Source organism: Camelus ferus, chromosome 11, assembly GCF_009834535.1.
Source record: "Camelus ferus isolate YT-003-E chromosome 11, BCGSAC_Cfer_1.0, whole genome shotgun sequence".
Classification (NCBI taxonomy): Eukaryota; Metazoa; Chordata; class Mammalia; order Artiodactyla; family Camelidae; genus Camelus; species Camelus ferus.
Window position 1 is genome coordinate 22,964,309 of NC_045706.1, and position 26,409 is coordinate 22,990,717.

Below are 26,409 nucleotides of genomic sequence, written 5' to 3' on the forward strand. Positions count from 1 at the left end.
AAATATTTTTACCAATTCTCAGATCACATGGTTTTCCCACTTACATCAAGGACTTGCTGACTCTGAGCAGCACGAATAAACTGAAACATTATTGACAATTACATGATAGATAAGCTGTGGAACTCTGTGTAGACTGCACAGAGGAAAAGATAAAGTGAGAACACAAAAAGATAATTTCAAAAAATACTTAAAAATAAGACAAAGATGTACTATTTCTGGATGTTAATTCAATAATAAAGGCTTTTAAATGGAAAGGAAGATCATTGCCACACAAACATTCTCAATGTTAAATTATGAAAGTAAAGGGCCAAAAAGCATTGCTTTCAACATCAATACTAAGACTTTTACAAAGAAAAAAAAAAGAAAAGTCAGTATGTTAAAGCTATTTTTACAGTCCAAAGTTTCAGTTACCTCTTTTAAAACATAAATGTATATATGCTAGGAACGTGGACTGTATGTGGTAATGAGTACAAAATACAACACAGTATTTTATAAATGACAAATAACTTTGGCAGCGTAATACAGAAATAGTTGCCTAGTCTGAAACGAGACTTCTCCTTTCATAGAGAGAGAAAAATGAATGAACATATAGAGGGGGAAAAATGTGAAAAGGAGAATTGTTAAGTGAAATAAAGCAATGTGCAAAAAAGTATTTAAAAGTATGACTCCTTGTTTCTTTATTTTGAAAAATTCAAACCTACAGAGAAGCTGACTGAATAGAACAGTGAACACCTGTATACCCCTCACCTAGAGTCACCAAGTTAACATTCTGTCACACTTGCTTTCTCACTCTCTCTCACACACACACACACACACACACACATCCATACATATATATATTTTACTTATAGACATGTAGACACACATACGTACATTTCTTTTTTATTATACCATTTCCAAGTAAGCTGCATTTCATTCTTAGGAGACACATGCTGAAATTTTTGGGAGCAAAGACATCCTCCTACATAACCACAATATAATTAACATACCCAAAGAATTTAACATTGATATAATATCTAATATAGCAATACTTAAATTTCCTCAAATATCTAAAAATAATTCACTGCTTACATTTTTCAAAGTCCAAACCACTGATCTGCAGACTGTCCACTATCTGGATTTGTCTGTTTCCTCATTATTAGATTCAGGTTAAATACTTTTGACAAGAATACTACATTAGGTGATTACATAGTTCCCACTGAAATACATCAGAAAACACAGTCTGTCCTATTACTGATGATTAACCCTAGGTTTGATCACTTGATTAAGATGGTATCCATCAGATCTCTCTACTGTAAAGGACCTTTATGGGGTAAAACCATGCGTACATATCCTGTTCCTCCACAACCTTTCACACAATGATTTTAGTATCCATCAATAATCTTTGCCTGAATTATTACAATGTGGTTACAAAATAGTGGTTTTTCTAACCACTATTAACTAGCATTCCTCTTTTAGGTTACTATTTTATTGTTGATATTTTTGTTGTTCAAACTATCCTGTATCCTTTGGCATGTCCTCATTAGTTTCTGAGTACATCCTTGCTTTCTGGTACAAAATATTTCAGGCTCCTCTGGGGAAAACTGAGTAGTGGAGAGGCTTTCACTGTTCAAATTTTGTCATTTTTGTACTTCCTTACCCCACACCTGAACAGCCATTTCAATGAGCCTTGATTCCTTTTATTGGGTAATGGTACTTAGAAACCAAAAGCTAGGAGTATTAGGTATCATTATTTCTAGGCCTTTTCAGTGGAACGTAGGAATATATATATATTGTAGTGTGTGCGTGTGTACATGTACTCACAAGCATATATGTTATCATGAGTTCAAACTGAAATCTCCAGTTCAAAAATCAACATCACAGGGTTCTTCCTCATATTTCAAGTTTATAACCCCTTTCTCCATAGCACTATATTAATTTGCTCTATCCTATAATTCATATGAAGTATTTTCAGAACTTTGACATTAATATCACTACTAGTAACAAAACTATTTAATAAAGTTCAATCATTCTTTGCTGTTCTTTTTATCCTTTAAATATATCTCACTAGTCAGAGAACTGTATTCAAAAATCATTTGAAGCACTTTTTCAGTATGATTACGTTATCAATTCGCTATGCAGTTAAGTTCACTTGTATATATTATACATGTGGGGAATACATTTTCAGTTTTACAAACAAGCATTCATAAATATGCCTATATAAGCATAAAATTTTACCTGAAGAGATACACAAGAAATTGTTATAGTGGTTGACTTTGCGAAAAAGGATTGGGGGTAAGGCTTTCATTTTTCAATTTTATCACCTCTATACCATTCAAATTTCTAACCATATTAATACCCAGTTGAGTTTTTTACAAAGTGTTAACAGATTATCTGAAAGGTAGGATTGTTTTTATGTATTCTTCTTTATACTTTGCTTTATTTTCAAAATAATAATGTTTAAGCTTCTAGAAACAGATAAAATATATTTTTGGTTTTTAGGGTGGACTAGAGATTCACATCAATCCATGGAAAAAAATTAAATTCCAGATGAATTAAAATAAGATTCTTTACAACTGCAGTATTAAAAAGTCTATTTAAAATATATATAAATATTTATCTGATTTCTGGGTAGGGAAGGCTTTTCTAAGCATGAAAGCAAAGGGGAAAAAAGTAAAGTTCAATGTATGACATTTTGTAGAATAAAGAACATTGTAGACCTTTATATCAACAAAGCAGCAAAAACTAAAGTTAAGTAAAACAACTGCACCATCTATGACATGGCTCATTTCCATTGTAAGTAAAAAGTAGTTTCAAATCAACAAGAAAACAAACAACTCTATTAGAACATGGATAATTTGATTATTTTTAAAATGTGCACTTTCTTTAGAAATCAAAGAAACTCGAAATGAAATAAACATATTCTTTTTGCCTATCGAAAAAACAAATACTTTTTTAAAAGGATAAAAACTAACACTGAAAAAGGTTAAGCAACAAAGGCACAGAAATAGACCATTGTTGGGTTTTCAAATAGATATAACCCACATACAGATATGTAAGTACACAGAGAAATATCTAGAAACATATACATGAAATTGAAGATAATAGTTACATTTATGGAGAGAAGAGGAGGAACAATAATTAGAGTAATGGTCAAAGGAGACTAACTTTATCTCTGATAAGTTAATTTCCCCAATAAACAGAATTTTTTTAGTTATTTGTACAATTAAAATTAACTTAAAAATAAATTTGTGCAACCTTTCTAGAGTAATTTCATAGTAAACATATAAATGATTGTGTATTTTGCCCTAATAATTCTACTTCCGGAATTTATCCTAAAGAAATGACAAATGTCATAGAAATACAACATGTGTATGCATGGACATGTGACATGTTATGGAGGCATTGTAAAGCAGTATGGAAAGGATGGTCTTTTCAGTAAATAGTGTTGAGACAACTGAGTATTGACATAGGAAAAATGGAACTGGACCCCTACTTCACACTATAAACAAAAATCAACATCAGTTTAATTATAGACCAAATGTAGGAGGCAATAGGAGGACATCTTCATCACCTTAGGCAAGGAAATTTTCTTAAGACAAAAAACACTAACCATGTATAAAAAGCTAGTAAGTTGGACTACATTAAAATTTGAAATGTCTATGCAAAAGAAGTACATCATAAAGATAATGAAAAGACAAACTACAAAGCATGAGAAAATAATGTGCATCTAATATAACCTGAGAGGATTAGTATCTGGAATATACATATAATCAATGAGAAAATGCAAAAGAACCCAAAAGACTTTACCAACCACTTCAGAGAAGAAGAAATCCAAACAGCCAATAAATATATAAAAAAGAACTCAACTTCATTAGTAAGGGGGGAAGAAAATCCCAGTGGGAATAGGAATTGACTGCAAAAGGGCACAGGGGAACATCAGGTGGTCATAGGAGGATTCTAGGTGGGGGAGGATATAGCTCAAGTGGTAGAGCACATGCTTAGCATGCCTGAGATCCTGGGTTCAATCCCCAGAACCTCCATTTAAAAAAAGAGAAAAAAAGGGGAGAGGTAGGCTCAGTGGTAGAGTGCGTGCTTAGCGTGCATGAGGTCCAGAGTTCAATCTCTAGTACATCCATTAATAACAAAAACAAAAAGTTTAAAATAAAAAACAGCTTATACCCTAAAAAAACAAAAAAACAAAACTTTATATAAATAGACCTAATTATTTCCACCCCCCTCAAAAAAAAGAGGATGCTCATGCTGGACTGTAGTGATGGTTGCACAATTGCACAAACTTATTAAAACTCATCAAACTATATATATAAAATGCATGAATTTTGTGATATCTAAATTATATCTCAATTAACTTATCTTTTAATGGGCAACCAAACAGGAATTTCACAAACAGCAATACCCAAATATTCAATAAGCACGTGAAAAGGTACTCAATTTCCTCAATCATCAGGAAAATATAAATAAAACCACTTCACACTCACCAGAATGGTTAACATAAAATATTAAATAATAGTATTAATAACAGTAGCAAGTGTTGGTGAGAACACAGAGCAACAGGGAAAACTCCCATGCCCTACTGATGGGAATGTAAATTGGTACAACCACTTTCGAAGACTAGCAGTATCTTCTGAACCTTAAAATACATATACCCAATGATCCAGAAAATCCATTCCAAGGTACGTATCCACAGAAACAAATGTAAATGTGCACTGAAATGTATAAAAATATTCACAAGTCTTATTCTTAAGATCCAAAAAGTGGAAACAATTCAAATGTCCACCAAGAGTAAAATGGATAAACTGTAGTTTCATATATTACAATACTTTAGAACAAAAAAAAAAATCAAATGACTACTACATACAACAAAAAGGATGAACTCTCACTCATACCATGTTGAGTACAAGATGCCAGACACAAAACAACACATGTATGATTACATACCAAAATTACAAGCCAAAAATACACCAAAAAGATGCAGTAGTCTGGGTAAGAGATAATGGCAGTTGACTAGCAGTACAACAGAGAAGAAAGGAGGAGATAGATTCAAGAAACATTTAATAGGTAGAATTAATAGGCCTTGGTGATTGCCTAGACGATGTTAAGAATGACCTCCAGGTCTCTGGCCTATGCAAGATGGAGATGTCAATTACTGTATGAGCAACACAGGGAAAGCAAATTTGGGGCTGACATCATGATTTCAATTAGTTCGTGTTTTGTATTTGCTGTTTAAGGAAACTGTGAAACATTCAAGTGGAAATCTCTAACAGTTGGATGTGTGGACCTAGAGGTCAAGAAATAGAGACAGAGATATAAGTTGCATTTAAATGGTAACTGACGCCATGGGAGAAGATGAGCTCTCATAAGAAGAGGGCCTATACCCAAGCCCTATGGAATCCCAACACTGAAAAGTCAGAAAAAGGAAGAAGAATCAGCAAAAGAGTCTGAGGAGTAGACACAGAGGTGAGAGAAAAATCAAGAGTGTAATGACCTAAAAGTCAAAAGAAGAGCTTTTTCAAGGAAAGGATGGTCAAGGGTCTCAAACGGTCCTGAGAGGTAAAGTAGTCAGGTGTCCACCAGAGATGTGGAGAATCCAGAGACCACAGCAAGAGCCATTAACGGGATAGAGGGGTAGCAAATAAATAATACAAGAAAATGTTAAAGAGCTGAAGGACATGAGTCTTTGAATCGAAAGGACTAACCAAGAGCCCAGCAAATGAAAGGAAGGGGGGAAAAAACCTGAATCAAAGTGCATCACCATGAACAGGGGACAAAAAGAACATCTTAAAACTTGTCAAGGGGAAAAGATCACAAAGCATCAGAAAACAAAATGGCATCAGACTTTCAACAGCAACTCTTGAAGCTAAAAGGTAATGAATGGAAAAAGTCTTCAAAATTCTACGAAAAATGTATTTTTGAACTAGAATTCTACAATCAAACTATACATCAAGTATGACATTATAATAAAGACATATTCAGACAGGCCTTGTCTTTAAAGATGAACCTTTCATGGATCCCTCCTTAGAAGACTACTGGAGGTTATACATAACCAAAACAAAGAGGAAATTCCAATAGGAAAAACAAAGCACTTAAGACACTCTTGAAGTAGTTTGAGCTCCCAAGACTTCTAGGGAAGAAAATTATTGAGAGATATTTAAAAAAGACCTAAAGATAAAACATACGCATAGACAAGAAGACTCAGTATCATAGAGATGTTAAATTTTCCAAAGTTGATTTATAAATTCAATAAGACCCCTGCAAAATAACACAACAGATTTTTTGTGGAACTCAATTAACTAATTCTAAAATGTATGTGAAAGCACTAAAGGCTAAGAATATACTAGATACTGCTGGAGAAGAACAAGAGCAAGTCTTACTCTAGCAGAGATTTGTTTTAACACTCTCCTAATTAAGACAGTGGAATACTGATAAAGGAATAGACAAAGAGATCAATGAAGAGACTAGAGATCCCAGAAACTGACACATGTTGCAGACAGAGCACTGCAGACCAGTGGGAAAATAGTTTATCCTGGCGATAAGCCTTGGCACAACTGGGTATCCATACGGAGAAAAAAATGAAACTGGATCCCCACCTCATACCATTTGCAAAAATCTATTCTAAGTGAGTTGTAGACCTAAATGTTAAAGACAAAATCATAAAGCTCTGAGAAGATAATATAGGAGGTTATCTTCATGATCTCAAGTTACGAAAGCTTTTCTTCTTTTTTTTTTTCATTTGAAGATCTAACTGGCTTTATTAGGTGATACATGAATCAAGGGGCCTCCCATCCAACAACCAGAAGGGCACTCCAGGAAAGAATTTCTCAAAAATAATACAGAAAGCATTAACTAAAGAAGAAAAAAGATAAAATTGGAGTACATTAAAATTAAGAACTTCCTGTTCATAAAAAGACACTATAAAGAAAATGAAGACAAGCACAGAATGAGAATATATTTGCAATAACCATAACCAGGAAATGGTTAAATTCTAGAACACATTACAAATAAATAAGAAAAAAAAAATCTAAGAGGAACATGAATGAGAGACTTGAACACAAAAGAAGAAATCCAAATTACCAATAAACCTATGAAAAGACTTACTAGTAGTCAGAGATAGACGAATTAAGACCACAATGAAAAATACAACATGAGATTGTCAAAACTTAAAAATTCTGACAATATCAAATGTTGGTGAGGATATAAAGCTAGGAAATTCTCATATGCTGCTGGTGGGAGTGTAAACTGCTACATTTTGGCGTCACCCAGGAAAATTAAAGACACACCTATAACCCAGCAATTCTACTCCTGAGTTAAGTATTAGTGAAACTCATGCATATATGCACCAGTACTGTGTATAAAAGCCAAAAACTGGAAACAACTGATATATCCATTAACAGCACAATGGCAAATAACTGGTGATACAATCATATACTAGAATTCTATGCAACAATGAAAACTAACCAACTACAGCTCTGGTAATAACAAAGACAAACCTCACAAATATAAAGCTGATTTCAAAAGAGGGAAGACACAAAATACACTCAATACACACAAAACTGAAGTTACAATGTTTAGGTATACACACTTAGACGGTAAACTATAAAGAAAGCAAAGACATGAATAACTTACAGATAGGATAGTGTTTTCCTTTAGGGAGAGAGACGGATCAATTCAAAATGGAGGTGGGAAGGATTCTGGGGTACTGGCAGAATTCCTTAACTGTGATGGTTGTTAATATGAATTCACTTCATTATTGTTTGTTAAATGTACATACATGTTTTTTGTGCTTTTCAATACAAAGATTACATACTTCACTATTTAAAAAAAAAAAGGATGCACAGCCATCAGGGTCATAAAGAATCACTTTCATGCACACAGTCAGGAGATCAGCTTCAAACCAATAGATCATTTTATGTCATTCCTTTTTTTTTTTTTCCTCGGCTAAAATCAACAGAAATCCAAACATAAAAAGTTGTGAGGGATATTACATATCTTCATTTACATGTCAAATTATATATTTTAAATCAGGAAGGTTTTTCAGGTAAGAAAGTAATTGTTACAGAGTTGTGCAGGGCAGGACTGGGTGGAAATGCAACAATATGATGAAAAATTGATTCAAATAAACTAAATACACAAGATGATTGCCTACTTAGAATTTAACCTTTGCAATAGATACTAATTTCCACAAGCAAATGATAGTTGGAATCAACTTTAGAAATAGTTTTCTATTGCATACTACTACTTACAATTGTAAGGTTTGATAGTTTTTTTCTCCTACACAGAAGGAAGTTTATACATTTAAAATGTCTAGAGACTCGTGGACAATAAAAACTTTTAGGGAAAAGAGGCAAAACAGATCAGATATTTAAATTTTAAATTTTCTTTTTAAAAAAATCCCAGAGCTTATTCCTTGGAAGCATAAAATAGATGAAAAGATGCAAAGAACTCATGCTCTTCAAATATCACACTAAAACAGTCAAGTTTACAAAAATTATCCTTGACACAACACAGTGTTCAACTACATAGAGTAAGTCTCTTATTTTTCAGAAAATTTTCAATTGGTGTCTCCCTATGGGAAGGTACGTTCACTTTGCAGAAAGAGTCACTAAGAATTTAATCACAGAACATTAGCATATCCATACAATCTGCCTGTGCCAGAAAATGGTTCACTATCTTCATAGGTCCCTTTTCCCATCCCATCCCATATTTTGTTTCTGAGCTCTAAATGTAATAATAGAAAAGTTCTGCCATTTACTGAGCCCTTTTTGTGTGTCTTATATTTATTATCTCCTTTAATTCACACACACTGAGGAGTAGGTCTTACTGATGAGAAAAATGAGACGTGGAACGATTAAGTAACTTGTCCAAGGTCACAGGCTGCTACTGTGGGAGCCAAGATACAGTCCAAACCCAGTGCCAGTGTCTTAATACTGCACTGTTTCTATTTGATAAAACATTTGCACCATGAAAACTGCCCATAATCACCTACTGCCTTCTAACTACCAGATTCCAGATGCCTTGAGGATTTATTTTTGCCTTCCCTAGATAACTGTATACTCACAGAACATTAATGGGTGAAGGGATATCTTATTATTTTCCAGCTAGGAAAAAGGAGATCCAGAGAATTTGTGTTCTGTCCAAGACCTCGAAGCTATTATGTGACAGCCAGCAATAAAATACAATCCTTAACTCCTAGGAGTGACCTTCTCACTGTAGTAAAAGCCCTTTCTATCATACATCTATACTGTAAGCTCTTGTTGAAATCCATACTCCACCCTCCACAAAAGCACTGAAGTTTACTTTGTCAACTTTCACAGCAAACAACAGCTTCAATAGCACTCACATGCAGGTAACATACATTCTTTCATTTCAACAAACATAAAGAGAAATGCACTATGTGCTAAGGCAATACAATTAACTCCAATGTATATCATAATTTTGGCGCCTGGTCTTATCATAAAAACATAAACACATTAACCATAACATGTGACAAGTGCCACAGTAGCAACGTGAACACTGTGTTTTGAAAGCACACAGAAAAGAGCAGATATTCCAGACAGAGTAAAGAATGAGAAGGACTAGGGGCTCTGAGATGCATTCAAGGCAGAGAAAAAAGCAGAAGTGTGATGGTATTTAGAAAGGAGGGAAAAAATGTCATCACTCCTACCAAGAGAAGTTCAAAAAAAAAAAAAAATAGTAAACACAGGGCAAGAAGACCTGAGTGCAAATCTAGGCTGTGACCTGTGTGAGTGCGAACAATTTGAGTCTTAGTGTCCTCATCTGTGAAATGTAGATACTATCGACCTGTACCTCCCACAGGACTTTCGTGGGGGCCAAATTGTGTGAAAGTACTTTAAAACTGCACAGTCCTGTATAAACATAAGTTATTTATATTTTCACTTCTAGGCAACCCTGTGGGTCCTCTCCCCTAAACTGTTGTCTCATAAAAACTTCACCCTTCAGGAAGAAAATACTCCAATGACATTATTCATATACTCCTTATGAGATAGTAAACAGTTAACATTAATGGCTTCAGGTTGAAACATTAAACCTCTTTCTACCGAAATGAGTATCAGTATATAAAAATATTTGTATATGTATCTGCGTATTTTTTCATTTTTCAAGCTCTGGTATTGACTTCCAGTCCAGTTCTTACTATAATTATATTTAGAAACTAGTACCGGATGCAGGTTTTCTTCTGGAAATTTTCTATCAGAAATTCCATTCTACAGTATGTTGTCAAGCAACCAACTCAAGAACAGTCTGCAAATAGCAATCACTTTTCTCTCATCCCAAGTCTGGTTATGTATTAGCTATAGATACAAACCAGACCCCTCCTTTAAATTAAAGAACACCCTCATTTCCTTTAACGTTTGACAAAGTAGACTGTATACCTTACCTCCCTTTGGCAATCACTCTTTATTCTTTATAAACTACCTCCAGGTCCTATTTTGCTCAACCTTAAACCCTACGTCTCGGCTACTCCTTGGACGATAACCTAAATAAGGTTCCAACGTACGTTTAAGAAGTCAAAAGAAGGGCAAGAGGCAGGAACGGGACGAGGGAGTGAGAAATCCTCGGGCCACTCCGGGCCACGGGCTGTTTGATCTCACAAGTGCAACTTCCCGTTTTCCCCCTCTTACCTTGTACACTTTCCCAAAGGCTCCGTCGCCCAATTCTCCTATAATTTCCCAAAACTCCTCGGGGTTCAGGTCCCTCTTCACATGTTCGTACTGCTTCTTCTTCTTCTCGCTCCCCAACTTGAAGATCTTACGGAAATTGAAGAAGGAGGACATTTTCCCTCCCAACAGAGTTCCTTGCACTTAAGGACTAAAAACAATAAGAGGCAAAGTTTCTCCTCCCTCCTCTCCCGCGCGAGCCGGGCGGGCGGCGGCGGGCGCTGGCTGTCCGGGCTCCCGCCGCTCCAGCCGGGCCGTTCCCGGGGAAGGCGGGGCGCTACTCCCGCTCTGGCCCACGGGGTGGGGGCGCTGCGCGGGCGGCCCCTCGCCGAGCCCGGCCCGCGGGCCGCGCGGCTAAGCGCCTGGCCCCAGGCCGGCCCTCGGCGGGCGGCACCTGCCCGGACGCTCGTCCGCACCTGGCCCGGCCCGACGGGTCCGAGCGGTCTGGACGCCCGCGGCCACCGCGGTTAGGCCCGTGTCACGGCGAGTCTCCAGGGGCGGCGGCCACTCCGGGCGAGGGACGCAGCCAGCGGCCTCTGAGGCGGCCAGTGGGCAGGCCGAGCACTCCCGCCTCCGGCCGCGAGCTCGGGGTCCCCTCCGTAGCCGTCAGCTCCGAGGCGCGAGGCCCGCGCGTCTCCTGGGCTCTGGGGCGCCGCCGCCGCAGCCTCGCTCCCTCCCCAGCCCACGCAGCCTCGGTCTGAGCGCGCGCCGACGCCGACGCCGCAGCGCGCCCGCGCGCTCCCGGGGCCGCGCGCTCGAGCGGGGGCGTCCCCTCTGGCCCCGCGCACGCGCGTTGAGCCCCGATAGCCGGCTGCCCTGAGAGCCTCGCAGGCGCCGGGTTCCGGCTGAGACGTGGGCGCCGGCGCCGGTCGCTCGGTGACGGTTGCTCCCAGCTTGCCCTACAAGCCCCAAGTCCTTGCTAACCCCCGGCTTTGGTGGAGTTGCGCCCTTGCGCACGATCCTGTTGGTTGTGCTAGCGGACGTTGCCTCCATCCTGGATTTGGGGAAATGTGCTAAGAATGAAAGCTGAGCTATCCTGATTGGGGCCTGAAGGTGGAATTTTTTGCCCTAAAATTGGTCCCAGGGTACCGTGAATGGGGAGTTTGTGAGGTGGCTGGGAGCTTTGGAGCCAGAGCTTACCAGCTCTATGACCTTGGGCAGGTAACTTCTCCCAGCCTCAGTTTCTTCACTGAGAAATGAAGATCCTTAAAGTCCTGTCCAGGAGGCTGTGGCGAGCAGTAAATGAGGCAATGGATGGAAGCCCTCTGCACGGTGCCTGCACCCGGCAAACGCTCAATTTTAGTTCCTGCTGTTGTTGCAAGTATGCGGGTAAGATAGACATAAATACATAAAAATCGTTTAAGCTCGCTTCTCGAGTGATGACCCCGACACTCCCTTGAGAGTAATCTACCTTCTTCTGGCCACTTCCATAGCCATACACCTTGTGCCACACTTCGTGACTCCATCTGAACCACTAAGGCCTTCACTTCCTGACCTGCCTTCGGACCCCTTGGACGGCACACGTGTAAGGCTACCTTATGGAGCGATGTGGGCGTTGGCTGTAATCTGTCAGATGGTGCCCTGCTTTCCCCTCCACCAGAAGGGAGCTCTTTCAGGGCAGTGGCTGATTACTCATCATGATATCCAAGTACCTACTGACATTCCTGGCGTATGATTGGAAGACAGATCCCTTGATTGAATGAATGAATGAATGAATGTCATCTGGAGCAGAGGCCTTGTTGCTGTCTATACACCCCTCCCAAACCATTTTGCCCTCCAGCCCCAAAATGGCATAGCAAAACCCCTGCTCTAGTTAGAGGGTTATGATGATTTTGTTTCTCAAGATCCTCTATTTTTTCATAGTTTTATTGAGGTATAATTGATACATAATAAGTTGCACATATTCAAAATATATACTTTTATATGTTTTGACAAATGCTTACACTTGTGAAAACAATAACATAATCTATTTTTAATTAGGATCATTATGTAGGTGGCAGTAGATGTAAAGGTAATACACACTCGTTGTGGAAAATGAGGAAGTGCACAAAGAATAAAATAAAAAGCCCTATAATTCTACCCTCTAGAGATAACTATTGGCAAGATTTTACTATATTTCCAAACGGTGTTTTGGCTGTGCATTAACTTTTTTTACTTGGAAAATTATACTGCATATGAAGATTTGCATCCCACACTTTTTGCATTTCAGTATGATTAATAATTGTTTTCTTCCATCATGAGCTATTTAGATTACTTACAACTTTTCTCTGTTTCAGATAAAACACTGATAAATATCTTTGTTCACAGATCCTTTTCCACATATTTGATTATTTCCTTAGGATAAATTACCAGAAGTAGATTTGGGTCAAAGGGTATAAGTCTGTTTCCTTTTTTTGTTCTTTTCAAAATGGAAAACGCTTTACTGCTTTCTCAACTAAAAGATAATATATCTTTGTTGTAAATTAATTCAAATGATAGAGAAATGATAAACTAAGAAGCTGTCTATAATTCTCCCCTTCTGCCTTCACTCTACCCAACTTCACCCCCAGCCTAACCACTGTTAAAAAGTTAAGCCTTATGAGTAAGAAGGAACTTTTGGGGGGTAACAAAAAAGTTCTGAAACTGGATTGTGGTAATGATTGCAAAACTGTATACATTTACCAAAAATCATTAGATTGTAGACTTACAATAGGTGAATTTTATGGTATATAAATTACTACAATAAAGCTGCTTTTAAAAAGTTAAAGATGTATAACCAAAATTTTTCTACACATATACTTTTTAAATATAAAATATTAAATATATAAAATATTAAATATAAAATAGTATCTGATATGGATCATGGACAAGTTTCCATGCCGTCACAAATAGACCTATCTAATCCTTTTTAATAGGTGCGTAGACTCCAGTGTACAGATCTACCTCTGATTATTGGTGATGTAACACCTTTTCAGATGTATACTGGCCACTTTTGTTTCTTATTTTATAAGTTGCCTCATCATATCAATGAATAATATCAAATGATGTTGTCAGTATTATATAAATGAGGTGATCAAGTCAAACATACTTTGGTGAAATGATCATAGAGCTAATAAGCTTACATGGTTTTTCCGTGAAGTTAGAACCACAGAAATAATTTAATAATACTGGGCAAAATGATAGTTAGACAGATTAAAATTTTCCCAGTAATGACCATGAAATCTAGGTGTTTGTGTTATTTGTAAATAACAGTATGGCTTCCTTGAATTTTTAATCCTTTAAAAGTGAGGTTTAACCAGTGGCCACATAAAATATTCATCTAATACACAGTGTTTTGTCTTTACTCATTAACAGCTTGGTGAAGGTAGAGCTATCTTCACAATTTACCAGGTCACTAACCTTCACTGATAATAATAAGGATAGTATTAAAAACTAAAAACTGAATATTTATTGAGTGCTTCCTACACACCAGGCACTGCACTGAGTGGTTTACACGCATCATCTCATTTAAACCTCGTATCAACCCTGTGAGGGAGGTACTGTGATAGCCCCTATGGAAAAGTGAGGAAAACTGAGACAGCATTAAATATAAATAGCATAGTCTTGGCCTCAGAGACAGTAATGGAAGATTTGAACTTGAATCTAGATCGTAGTAAACCAATTCCACTAAGACCATTGCCTTAGCCTTACTGAGCTTCTGTAATAGCTATCTCACAGGATTGTTGCCACTGCTATTTCTTTTTCCTTCACTTGGTAACTTGAAAACATACTCCACTCATGGTCTCCACTTTGTAAGCTCCCAAACATGGATGTAAGCTCCCGCACGTGTGTGTGTGTGTGTGTGTGTGTGTGTGTGTGTGTGTAAATATGTATGTGTGTGAGTGTATGGAGTGTACAGAATATACAGAAGTATAGGCGTATTTGTGTATGAGCATGTGTGTATGTGTGTGAATACCCGAGTATGAGGGTATGTGTGGGTGTGTTTGTGTGTGTGAGCATGTGTATACCTGAGTATGTGTCTGAGGGTATGTGTATGTTCCTCTAGACTGAGAGCACTTTGCAGGCAGGGACTGAGTCTCACTCATCATAACATTCTCTGCATCCAGCCCAGTGTCTTCCTATTCCATAAATTTTCATTGGGTAATGAATGCAAATAAAAGAACTTTATACCTAGTGAAAGCAAATTACATGTCAATTCCTTTTCCCTTCCTTATTTCTAATTTAGGCAGTAAATTTGCTAGTAAATTCTTTAAATACTGACATAGAAGTAGCAAATTCCTTTGGTGTACAAGTACTCTATGATGTAAATATTTATTTTTTTATCCTTGTGAAGTTATATTTTTAGAAAGGAATTTTTTTAGGTATTTTAAGGAAATAACCTGTAATTACGACAATTATTCTCCTGAAATAGGAGTTGTGTGTAATTCAGGAAACTCCAAACCAGATTTTTGGTCATTTTTTCCTATTTTAGAAGTAAACAAATTACCTAATTTAAGCTACTTTTGATTCAAAAAGGGAATCCAAAAATATCCTCCCTTCTACTTCATCTCCCCTTCTGTGTCATACAGAACTGTTAGACTACACTCCCACCCTCTCCTCATCCCTAGCTGCTTCTGCTGAAATGAATCATAAGCATTTCACGGTGTAATGACAAGTCTCAACATATTCAGATCTTAGGAAATTACAAAAATAAAACTGTACAGGCATACTTCTTTTACAAGTGGTATTCAAATCCCAGTTTCAAAATCTAGACACATAGAGGGAGAGTATAGCTCAGAGTGCATGCCTAGCATGCATGAGGTCCTGGGTTCAATTCACAGTACCTCTACTGAATAAATAAATAAACCTAATTACTTCCCCCACCCATAAGAAAAAGCATTAAAAAAAATCTAGACATCATAACATCTTTTGAACTTTAAGGGTTTGAGTGGTCAGTATCAAATTAATTCCATTCAGACATTAACTAGCCACAGCATTCAGGCAAGCAAACCTTTGGGGTTGATGGAAGACTTTGTACTATTCTATTGCTTCATACTTTTATGTGCTACATTTCTTCTATCTTTGTTTCATAAAACATATGTTGGATGAGATAGTTTTGAGTACTAGCTCAAAATTATTTGTCCTGTGATTAACCAGCTATGTGGGAAAGTCAATACTCTACACCCCGAGGATTACACAGGAGTTTCACTTTTAACAGAGGTGCCTTCAAGAAGATGAAACAATTCAGAATGACTCAGACAACAGGAATAACTCTAAGTTAAAATTTTTGGAGTAGTTTGCCTCTTCAGGATGATCATATGATCTCCAAGGGCCCTCGCAACTATAAAATTCTGTTTTCATTGTGGCCCTAATTTTAGCTGCCTTATATGCTAATAATTGTGTCCATTTTTCTGACACAATTGTGACTGAAGGGTAAATAAATGCAGTTAGCAATTACAAAAAGAAGAGCATGTCTGCCAAAATGCGCTGAGAATCCTGCTTCCACTGAAAACTATTCTTGGGACAGTTTTACCTGCTGAGATGGGAAAACCTGTCTCGTGGGCCAGGAGGAGGGAGGGATGTTTTTAGAGTAATGTCAATGGCTAGCTTCCAAGAGAAATTTTCAGGTTTTCCTTGTGAAGGAAAAACTTCCCAAGCCCTTGTTACCGTCTTACAGTTCTTCCTCTTCCTCTTCCTCTTTGAATCTTTTAGAACTTAGTACCTCACCCAGATTTCTAATGAAAAGTTTGTGACTGCAAATTCCTGTTTCACAAAACTGTCACGGCAATTACAAACCACAATTTGCGGCTTATTACAGTAAATCATTAACACAATCATGAGACTGCCTGTTTGGGCGATCACAATTTTTCTCTATTTCTATGTCCTTGTATTTCATGTTGCTGCAGGAGGAAATTAACCAATATAGATTCCTATTACAAGCATGCATAATCTCCGGGTTTTATCCATGTGAACTTCATAAAATGGCATTTCTAACAAAAATGAACAAATTATTTGTGATTGAGGGTGCAGCTGAATTGTTTTTATATTCCAGAGCTGAGTCTTTAAATAACTATTTAAAATTGCTACCCTTCATTCGCTCCTTCATTCAACAGATAGTCTCAATTCTCTACTATATGCCAGGCAGTATCCTAGGGACTAGGGAATCCGTGGGAATCAAAACAGACTAAAAACCAAATAAACAAAAACTGGCAGCCTCTTGGAACTTATAGTCTAGATGGTTAAGTAGGATTTAGATAAACAATAAAGGAAAGATATTATTTTCTAGTCCAATGATTCTCAGCTGGGGGTGATCTTGCTTGCCCCACTCCCAGATACTTGGCAATTTTTGCAGACATTTTTGGTTGTCACAATGTGGGGTGAGGGTATTTCTGGCATCTGGTGGTAGAGGCCAGAGATGCTGCTAAACATCCTGCGATGCACAGGACAGCTCCCTGCCTCGCCCCCAACAAGGAATTATCCAGCTGAGGTTGAGAAACCTTGTACTAATCTTCAGTATGAGTCCTGAATGTTGACTCACTGTTACCCTTGAGGGAGTAGTGACTGGAAGAGGACAATTGGTGGGGGCCAGGGGAATGGGGATGAAGGGAGGCTTCTGGATGCTGACTACATGGGTGAGTTTATTATGCAAAAATTCACTAAACTCTGCTCTCATGGCCTGTGCCTTTTTACATGTGTATAATTGTAACATATATTCACTACATTTTTTGAAACTCCTCCCACCAAGAGGTGAAGAATCTATGTCCCCTCCCTTGAATCTTGGATCTGTGACTGCTGATCTAATATAATACAGCAGAAGTGACACTGTGCCAGTTTCCAGACCCAGACTTTAAGAAATTGGCAGTTTCCACTTCCTGTCATTTGGAGCGCTCACTCTTGGAACCCAGCCACCATGCTCTGAGGAAGCCCAAAACAACCCACAGAGAGGCCCATGTGGTGGGAACTGTGTGGAAGGAAACAGAGGCCCCAGGCACTCAGTCCTGGTTGAGCTCCCACCTGACAACCCAGCATCACCTGCCAGCCATGCGAGTCAATCATCTTAAAGCAGATCTTCCTGCCTGTATTCAAACTCCCCAGCTGACAATAAGTGGAGACAAGCCAGGCCTTCCCCACTGAGCCCTGCCCAAATTACAGATTCATGAACTAAGTAAGCAATTGCTGTTAATGTAAGCCACTAAATCTTAGGAAAGTTTGTTAAGCAACAATCTATAACTGGAACCATGTTAAGCTAAATCAAACTCTTACTTTAAAAAGGAGTGCTACATAACTTTGGGAAACTCTTGGTTGAATAAAGTTTTAAAGTTTCTCTTGCAGAATTTTCAGTGGACTAAAATGTTTTGTGTTTCTGCACAAGAGTATCCAGTGTTTCTCAAACATTTTTAACCCCAGAATCTGTATTTTAAAATGCCACCTTGCAAGAACGATGTTCAATGGACCAGACTTTAAGAAAACCAAGCTAACCTTTCAGTGATTCAGTAACTGAAATTCTAACCCTTAAAATCGCAGACTTAATCTCAGGATAGTTTTAACTAGAAAATTGAAATGTAATCCAGTTAATTCTGGTAATAAAGTGAAATATCTTAAATTTGCCTAACAAAAAGTTGTGAGTTATTTTAATGGCAGTTAGAAAGCTTTGATGGCATCTCAGTAGTTATTTCAAAGTCCCTGGAGCCATAATCAATGGCTACATAATTTTTTTTTAAACCTACATTCTGTTTTTCTTTGGAAAGTTAATAGTAGCAATGTGTACTCCGATTTAATGTTGAATGTTATAGAATGCTTTCCTTGTTTCCTTAAATTCTCACTTGATCTTAAGTTGAACTACACAACACACTTCTATTATAGTGATACAAAGTTGTCTATTGACTTGTCCAGACCTTAAAGATAACATTGAACTGAAGTGGATAAATTTATAAATTATATCCCATCTCGTGTCTAGTGGAACTCAAGGTTATTCTTTACTGTCATCCAAAATCAAATGGAGGGTTTTTTGGGTTTAGGTTTTTTTTGTTGTTGTTGTTGTTGTTTTTTATCAAAGACCAATTCCAAGTCCCCATGAATATTCAGTTTCCCCACATCTCAGCTCAGATGTATCCCTTCGGGATATACTTTGAGGGAACTTTGGGACAAAAACTACAGCATCAAAGTGTAGCATTATGCAGAGTAGGATACTGACCAGCTTCCCAGGTACCCTTGGTCATCATCCTCCTTTCACCTTTCAGATATTCAACTTGAGCCTGACCTCTGCAGACAGAGTTCTCCAATCAGTCTTTACTCCACTCTTACCTTGGATCCACAGTGCCTTGATTTCCATCCCCCAGTCTTACTTCCAAATCTTATCCACTGTAATCTTTGCCTGATTGCTGGAAACTTTATTCTCTGTCTGAACCTTCATGTTGAAACTGTGCTGATTCTAATCACCTCCCTCCCAAACCAACTGAGTTAGGAATTCTGGTTTCTAGATTTCTCTTTGGCTCACAGAAAGACACTTGTTTGGCTTTTGTGCATCACACAAAAGTACTCCACCAAAGAGATAGGGGAAGGCTGAGTGACTGTGAGTCTGTCTGCCCAAAGGGACAACTTTTCTAGTTTTAGCAAAGGTGGTATATATATATATATATATATATAGTGGTAGTGCTGGTCTCTAACATAGACCTCAGAGTCGTCATTGAAACATGTGAGATGTTCTCTTTCCATCATTTCTATTGCCTTAGGCTCTGTGCTATTCCATGGCATTTCGGACAGGTCCTTTAAACATGAGAGATTTGACTGAGTGATTTCTAAAAAATTCTGTGCCCTCGAATTCTATGATTCTGTATTCCATTCTTCCTTTCTCCCCTCTTTTTAAGGACTTAGTGCCCTGTGCCCCAGCTTGAGAGGCTGTCATCTACCTAAGCTGCTGGTGCAGAAGTTTCAGTTCTTCCCCACCCACCCAAAAATTATCCCCTATTACAACAGCCTCGGTTAGATGTGTCCAAACACCCAATTAAAATTTAAAAGTAAGTCCTACTGCCTTCTATTATAACTTTAAAAATAGTTGAAAACTATGATCACTTTTTAATGAGTTCTTTTTTTCAGAGAAAATCTAAAATAATTGTGACATATTTACATACCTTACCAAGGGCAGGAGAAGATGAATGTCCCAGCTCAGAGAGCAAATTTGCCCTTGCTTTGCCTTTTTGTTCTATTCAGGTGATCTGCAGATGGATGATATCCACCTGCACTGGCGAGGGTCTACCTTCTTTACTCAGTCTACCAACTCAAAAGTTAATCTCTTTAAAACACCCTCACAGGCATACCCAGAAATGATATTTTACCAGCTATTCAGGCATCTCTTAGACCAGTCAAGTTAACACATAAAATTAAGCCTCATTTCCTTACGGTGGAACACGACTTAGCAACAAAAGAAATAAACTATTAGGTACACAAAATGGCACGGATGACTCTCAAAAAATGTGCTGAGTGAAAGAAACCAGAAAAAAAAGAATACGTGGAAACTAAGACACAACTAAAATAAAGTGCTGAAAAGCATGCCAGTAGTTTTGGGGGATTGGGAGGGAGAGGAACTACACAAGGGCACATGGAAATTAGTGGGGAAGGTGATAAACATGTTCATTATTTTGATCATGATGATGGATTCATAGATGAATATGTCAAAACTTCCCAAATTGTACACTTTAAATACATGCAATTTATTGTGTTAATTATACCTCAATGAAACTGAAAAAAAATTTTAAGGATGTTATCTAATCAATTAAGAATTATGATCAATTATTGTGACTTGTGTCTTATTCAAAGGCAACTCATAGTTTTGCCTTAATAATAGTAATAATAAACTCAAGTTTTTATTACTGCTGTGCAGCTGACTTAATTTTATAATCAGTGTCACTAAGCAAAACATTAAGAAATGGTCCTTTGGTAATCTTGTCCATTGGAAATTTATTTTCATGGGAAAGAAAAATGGTAGTTTGAAGGGGTGACCTGAGTGGGCTTTTGTACCCCCATCATCTCCATGGCAACAGCCTCCTCCATTCTTTTAAATGGACAGACATTATAGACATAGTTTTTCTTAATGTCATGTAAAATGGTTAGAAGTGAATCTTCCAACCTCCAGTTCCAAACCAATAAGCTTCCTGACATACAATTCTGGGCCACCACTGGGAGAGATTGCCCCTTTTTAATGACTCTTCCTATACAATGGAAGCCACTTTGGTGGTTTTTATACCTGTGACCAGCAGCAGTAATTATACAGAGACTTGTAGAATATTTTGCTTCTAATTGGTATTCATGAAATTTCTCAAAACGTGGGCTTCAGGTGGGACCCTGTAAGTTCTTTGCTCCCACTGAAACTTTCTGCCTCACTTAGGAAACCACCTTAATTCCATTCTACAGCTTTGCCTTTCAAATGTTTGCTGGTTCACATAACAACAAGGATAAGAGAATTACTGAAGGATAAAGACTGCTTTGAAGCCAGTATGACTGCCATCCAACCCCAGAACCAATCTTGCTAAACTCAGAAGCACAAGTTCTCTTCCAGAGAGCTTTCCTTTGTCTTCTTCTTAAGCCACATGATTTACTTTCCCAAAGGGAAGTTATGTTCCATTATGTTTTGATAGTATCCAGATTCTCCAGATAGACTCATTTACAAGGTGGTAAACTCCTATAAACCAGGCCAACTGAATTATTTTCAAATTACTCACCCCCTTATTGAACTGGCAAAACAAGCTAGCTTGATTATTAACATAAAAGCACTGTAAAGTGATGTGCTTCTTCAACTTCAATAAAACATCGTTTTTATTAAAGAACGAGGTTTTCTGTGTGGTCAGGGTGTTACTTATCTGTGTTTACCACGGAAGGGAAAATTCAGTATTCTGTTAATTCCCAAGGGCAGGTAGCAAATTAACCAGAGGATTTAAAACCACTTCAATAAGAGTCTCAAACAATGAGTGGGTGGAAGCAGGGTTAAAAAAAAAAGTGATGCTCCTGATATAGAAGACTTTCCATCTTTTACAATTTGCTTAGTATGAGACGTTAAGAGCTCAGGAAGACCAGCCATTAAATGGCATTGGTCGATATTTAATATGAGAAGGTAGAGTTAAGGAGCAAGAACCGAAAGTCCGTGCTGTTGTTAGCTATATCAGCTATCTTTGAAAGGGCTGACTGTGTGTGGTTTTCCTGACAAACTTAAAGTGTTACTGAGCCTTCAGAAAGCAGCTTTGCAACAGAAGTGGTGTTAAATACGCTACCCAGTTGCCCCTTCAGGACTGAAGGACTTAATCCCTTGGGTGATGGGAGACCGTCCTCTCCAGAACTGACACAGCTTAAGAGTCTCCTTCCCTGAGGTCACTTCCTTTTCATGAGACAGCCTCATGCACCGACTGGTTGATGCCAGGGCCCATCAAGGTCTGGCCCTCTCACCCCGATGCTAGACAACTCTGCTGGGCCAGCTCAGCCTCAGAGATCCCCAAGGGCTTAGCTGAGACTGTTGTTGAGACTATTTCACATCCCATCTTCTTCCTGCCCAATCTTGCTCCTTTTTTTTCCCTTCCACAGATGTTGAACCCAAGAGTGCTCGCCAAGTAATAAACTTGCAGCACACTTATCTCTGTCTGAAAGCTGGCTTCCCGGGAACCCCCTTTTATCCCCAGCTTTAGTGAGATACAATTGACATATTGTGTAAGTCTGAGGTAGTTGAGTTGATACACTTATGTAACGCAAAATGATTGCCACCATAAGGTTAGCTAGTACCTCATCATATCACATACCACTTTTCCTTTATTTGAGGTGAAAACATTTAAGATCTACTCTCTTAACAACTTTCAAGTATATAGTACATACAGTATTACTAACTATAATCACTATGCTGTATATTAGATCCCCAGAATTTATTCATCTTATAGCTGAAAGTTTGGACTCTTTGACCAATATCTCCCATTTTTCCCCACACACCAATCCCTGGTGACCAATATTCTAGTCTCTTTTTCTATGAGTTTGGCTTTTCTAGATTCCTCCACACGTGAGCAATATTATACAGTATTTATCTTTCTCTGTCTGACTTATTTCACTTAGCATAATACCCCCAAGTTCTATCCACAAAGGGTGGAGTGTCCTTTCCCGTGCTGAATAATATTCCATTGTGTGTATGTATGAATGTGCGTGTGTGTGTATATATATATATACACACACACACACACACACATATATATATATGACATCTTCTTTATCCAAAATTCATCCAATAATGGACACCTGGGTTGTTTCCATATCTTGACTATTATAAATAATACTTCAATGAACACAGGACACAAAAAACCTATTTGTTTTCATCTTATTTTTTTTAAATAGTTAAACAACAAAACAGGATAAAAAATAGAAGATTAAAATCCATAATTCCTACTCTCCTAGTTTCCCAGAGGAACAACTACTAACTATTGCTCATATATCCTTCCAGAAATGTCCTGTAAATCTACAACATGTACATATATGTCACTCTTTTTCACAGATGAGAGTCCAATATGCAAATTGTTGTACAACCTGATTGGTTTCATTTAAATATATTCTGTATATCCTTTCATATCAATATACACAGATTTCTTCCTAGTTGTTCCATATCATACCATTATATAGATACACTATAATTTTTTAATCAGACTTCCCTCCATGAATATCTAGTGTTCTGGTTTTTCTTTTCACAAATAATATTGCAAAGGAACATCGTCTAATAGTCTCTTTGCCCATTTGTGTAGTATATCCATAGCACAAATTCATAGAATTAGAATTCGTAGATCAAAAGCTGTAAGATTTTTTTTTTTAATTTTAAGATACTGCCAAATTGCTTGCCTAAAATGCAGTCCCAATTTAAATTCCAAAAATTCCCAAAATCTATGCGATACAATGCCTCTTTCCTTGCATCCTCACCAGTTGTGGGCATAACAAAAAGGTTCCATCTTTGCCAATAATAATACATGGGAAATATTACTTCATACCCCTTCAGACCTGTAGGATGCCTCTGTTTGAATTTTCAAAAACTGTCTTCTCTGGGCAAATGAATTTTCAAAGTTCCCTCCCCACCCCCAACTTTCTAGATGACACAGACCGCGCCAGAATGTGGAATTTTCCGTTCAGAAATCCATCTCCACACCACTCTCCCCTGGGCCAGTCACCTCTGCGCATTGCTCAAGCTGAACAGCTATGCATACATGGCGGCCCTGGAACCTCACTGTTGGAAACGGCATTTCTTTAACCAGGAGTTATGCACATACAACCCTTAGTATTTTTCTTGGCAATTTGTTTTTCATTTTTGCTTATGGAGAAAACTCTTCCAAGTAGCTCAAAACACATCAACGCAATATTTTCATGAATCTGTATTGGGTAGCCCTAACAGGACAGATGAATAGTAAATGAAGATATCATTTGGTACATTATTCACTGTGTTGAAATAAGTTGTCTTTAAATTTAATAATTCAAGACCATTAGCTCATCTGCCAGAACTAAAATTATACAACCAAATGTGTGAAGTGATTCCTAGACACTTGTCCTCTTTTAAGAGGACTAGAAGTAATGATGATAATAATAATAGATTCCATTAATCAAGTGTCTAGTAATGGTGAGCAGATTAGGAGACAGTGTAGGTTAGAGGCCTCACACCCTCCCAGCTCTGCCTAACCTATGACACAGATTCTGAGGTCTCATTGACTCTGCTCTGGCCTCTGTGCAACCTGGAGAATTTACTTAACCTCTCTGCAAACCCCTCCTTCCCTCTAAACTAAGGATAATAATAATAGCAGTAGTGGCTCCGTCCTGATGGAGTTATGGTAAAGATTAAATGATATAACGTACGTGAAACAGTTAATATGATACCTGCTGAGCAGTAATTGCTTGACAATTGTGATTTTTTTTGACTGGACATCTTACATACATTATGTGACTCTCCTGACTTTAACAAAAAAATCAATAAGACCCTACTGACAACACAACAATATTGTTTTTGAAACTGTGTTCCCTGGAACTGTGGTGGAACCCAGGAGCTGCCATATAAAAAGGATGGAAAGAAATGTGGCCAGTAAGGCATCTAGGCCCCTCCTCTTCAATTACAATAGTTTTATTCTTGTCTATCTGTTATACTGTGGTTCCAAGTAAAACTTTCTCTGAACCATAGGGGGTAAGTTCTGGCTCTCAAAATCTTCCATAGTTTGGCCCCAACCTATGTTTCCAGACTTACCCTCCATGATACTCAGCCACAAACGTATCATACTGTTCACTACAATGGTTATTTGCCGCCTGCACACTAGGCTACTCATTCCTTAGAAATGGACTGTCTGTCATTTTTCTCAATATTTTCAGAGACTAGCAGAGTATCTGACACCTAGCAGGCATTCAGTAACTGTCGTTAGATCAATAAATAAATCAGTAAATGAACCCTTCATTTGGGTTAAATTGGTGTCCTAGACACCTCTCAGATGTGTCTTGTATTTTCCTTCCGGTACTTTGTTCAGGAAGATTCCCTTGTCTGAATGTCTCCTCACCGTCTCACTTCCACCAAATTCTTAATTCAATCTTTAAGACTAAAATCAGATTGCTTGTTTCTTATAAATCCATACCTGACCCTCCTAATTGGAAGGCCTTCCTGCCCTAAACTCATATGGTTTATGAACTGTCTGTACTTTCTCTCAGTGCTTTAGCCTGGATTACTTCCTACTGACGTTATCTGCATGTCTTATCTTTCTGTTGTGGAGAGCAGCAACTGTGTCTTAAAGTTGTCTTTTCTCCTTCATAGCTTAGCCCAGTCTCCACATGCTCAAGAAACATTTAAGGAATGGATTAACGAATGAATGAATGTTCCGTCCCTTGATTTCCCAGCTAGGGTAGCACCAGAAAATGGGGGACACACAACAAGAAAGTAAGAGTAATATGATGTTTCTTAGAAATTTCAAACACCAGAATCCTGGAAATGAGCACTCTTACCCCTGGGGTAGGTGATTGAGGCAATCCTCAATTCCATACCCACCAGATGACAATCCTATAGATTTACAACCGTATAAGCTTAAATTCAGGTAACAAAGCAAATGTTAAAGGAAGACTTTCTTTACACTCTAGAGCTGTGCAATAACTTAATATGTTTGGAGAGAAATCCCTTCTTTCTTCAGCTTCCTCTTCAGCTTCCCCTATGAAGTAGAAGCTGTCTGGGCAGCCTAGGCGTCTACGAAGAGCAGTGTTTCAGATATCCATTGCTGTACAACAAACCACCCCCAAAACATGGTAATTTAAAATATCAGTGTTATACTGAGTGAAATAAATCAGTCACAAGAAGACAAATACTGTAGGATTCCATTTATGTAAGGTATTTACAGCAATCAAACTCTTACAGACAGAAAGTAGAGGGGTGGTTGCCAGAGGCTGGGAGGAGGGATCAGAGAAGTTACTATTTAACAGGTACAGAGTTTCAGTTTTACAAGATAAAAAGAGCTCTGAAGATGGATGGTGGTGGCTGCAAAACAAGATGAATGTACTTAATACCACTGAACTGTGCACTTAAAAATGGGTAAGTTAGTGAATGTTACATGTATTTTACCACAATTTAAAGAAAAAAAAAAACAGAAAAAAAAGATAAAATATCAATGTTATATTATGTCTCACAATCTTGTGTGTTGACAATCCGGGCTCTTTTTCAGGTTCAGCTGGAATCCCGTATGTGGCTGTAGTCACCTCATCACTTGCCTGGAGCTGGAGGGTCCAAGAAGGTCTCACTCACAGGTCTGGC

The 26,409-nt window shown here is 38.0% G+C and overlaps 1 protein-coding gene across 2 annotated transcripts in view; it reads right to left on the bottom strand.

The window, feature by feature from the left end:
* The window catches only part of SLK (STE20 like kinase), a 53,892-nt gene extending 42,496 nt beyond the window's left edge, over nucleotides 1–11,396 (bottom strand). Inside the window, exon 1 of one of the 2 annotated variants that reach the window (XM_006182991.3) lies at nucleotides 10,638–11,396. In XM_006182991.3, coding sequence (XP_006183053.1) covers nucleotides 10,638–10,790 — 153 coding nt within the window. In that variant the 5' untranslated portion in view covers nucleotides 10,791–11,396. The remainder of the gene's footprint in view (nucleotides 1–10,637) is intronic. The other variant, XM_006182992.3, reaches the window with a different exon arrangement.
* Nucleotides 11,397–26,409: the final 15,013 nt, after the last annotated feature.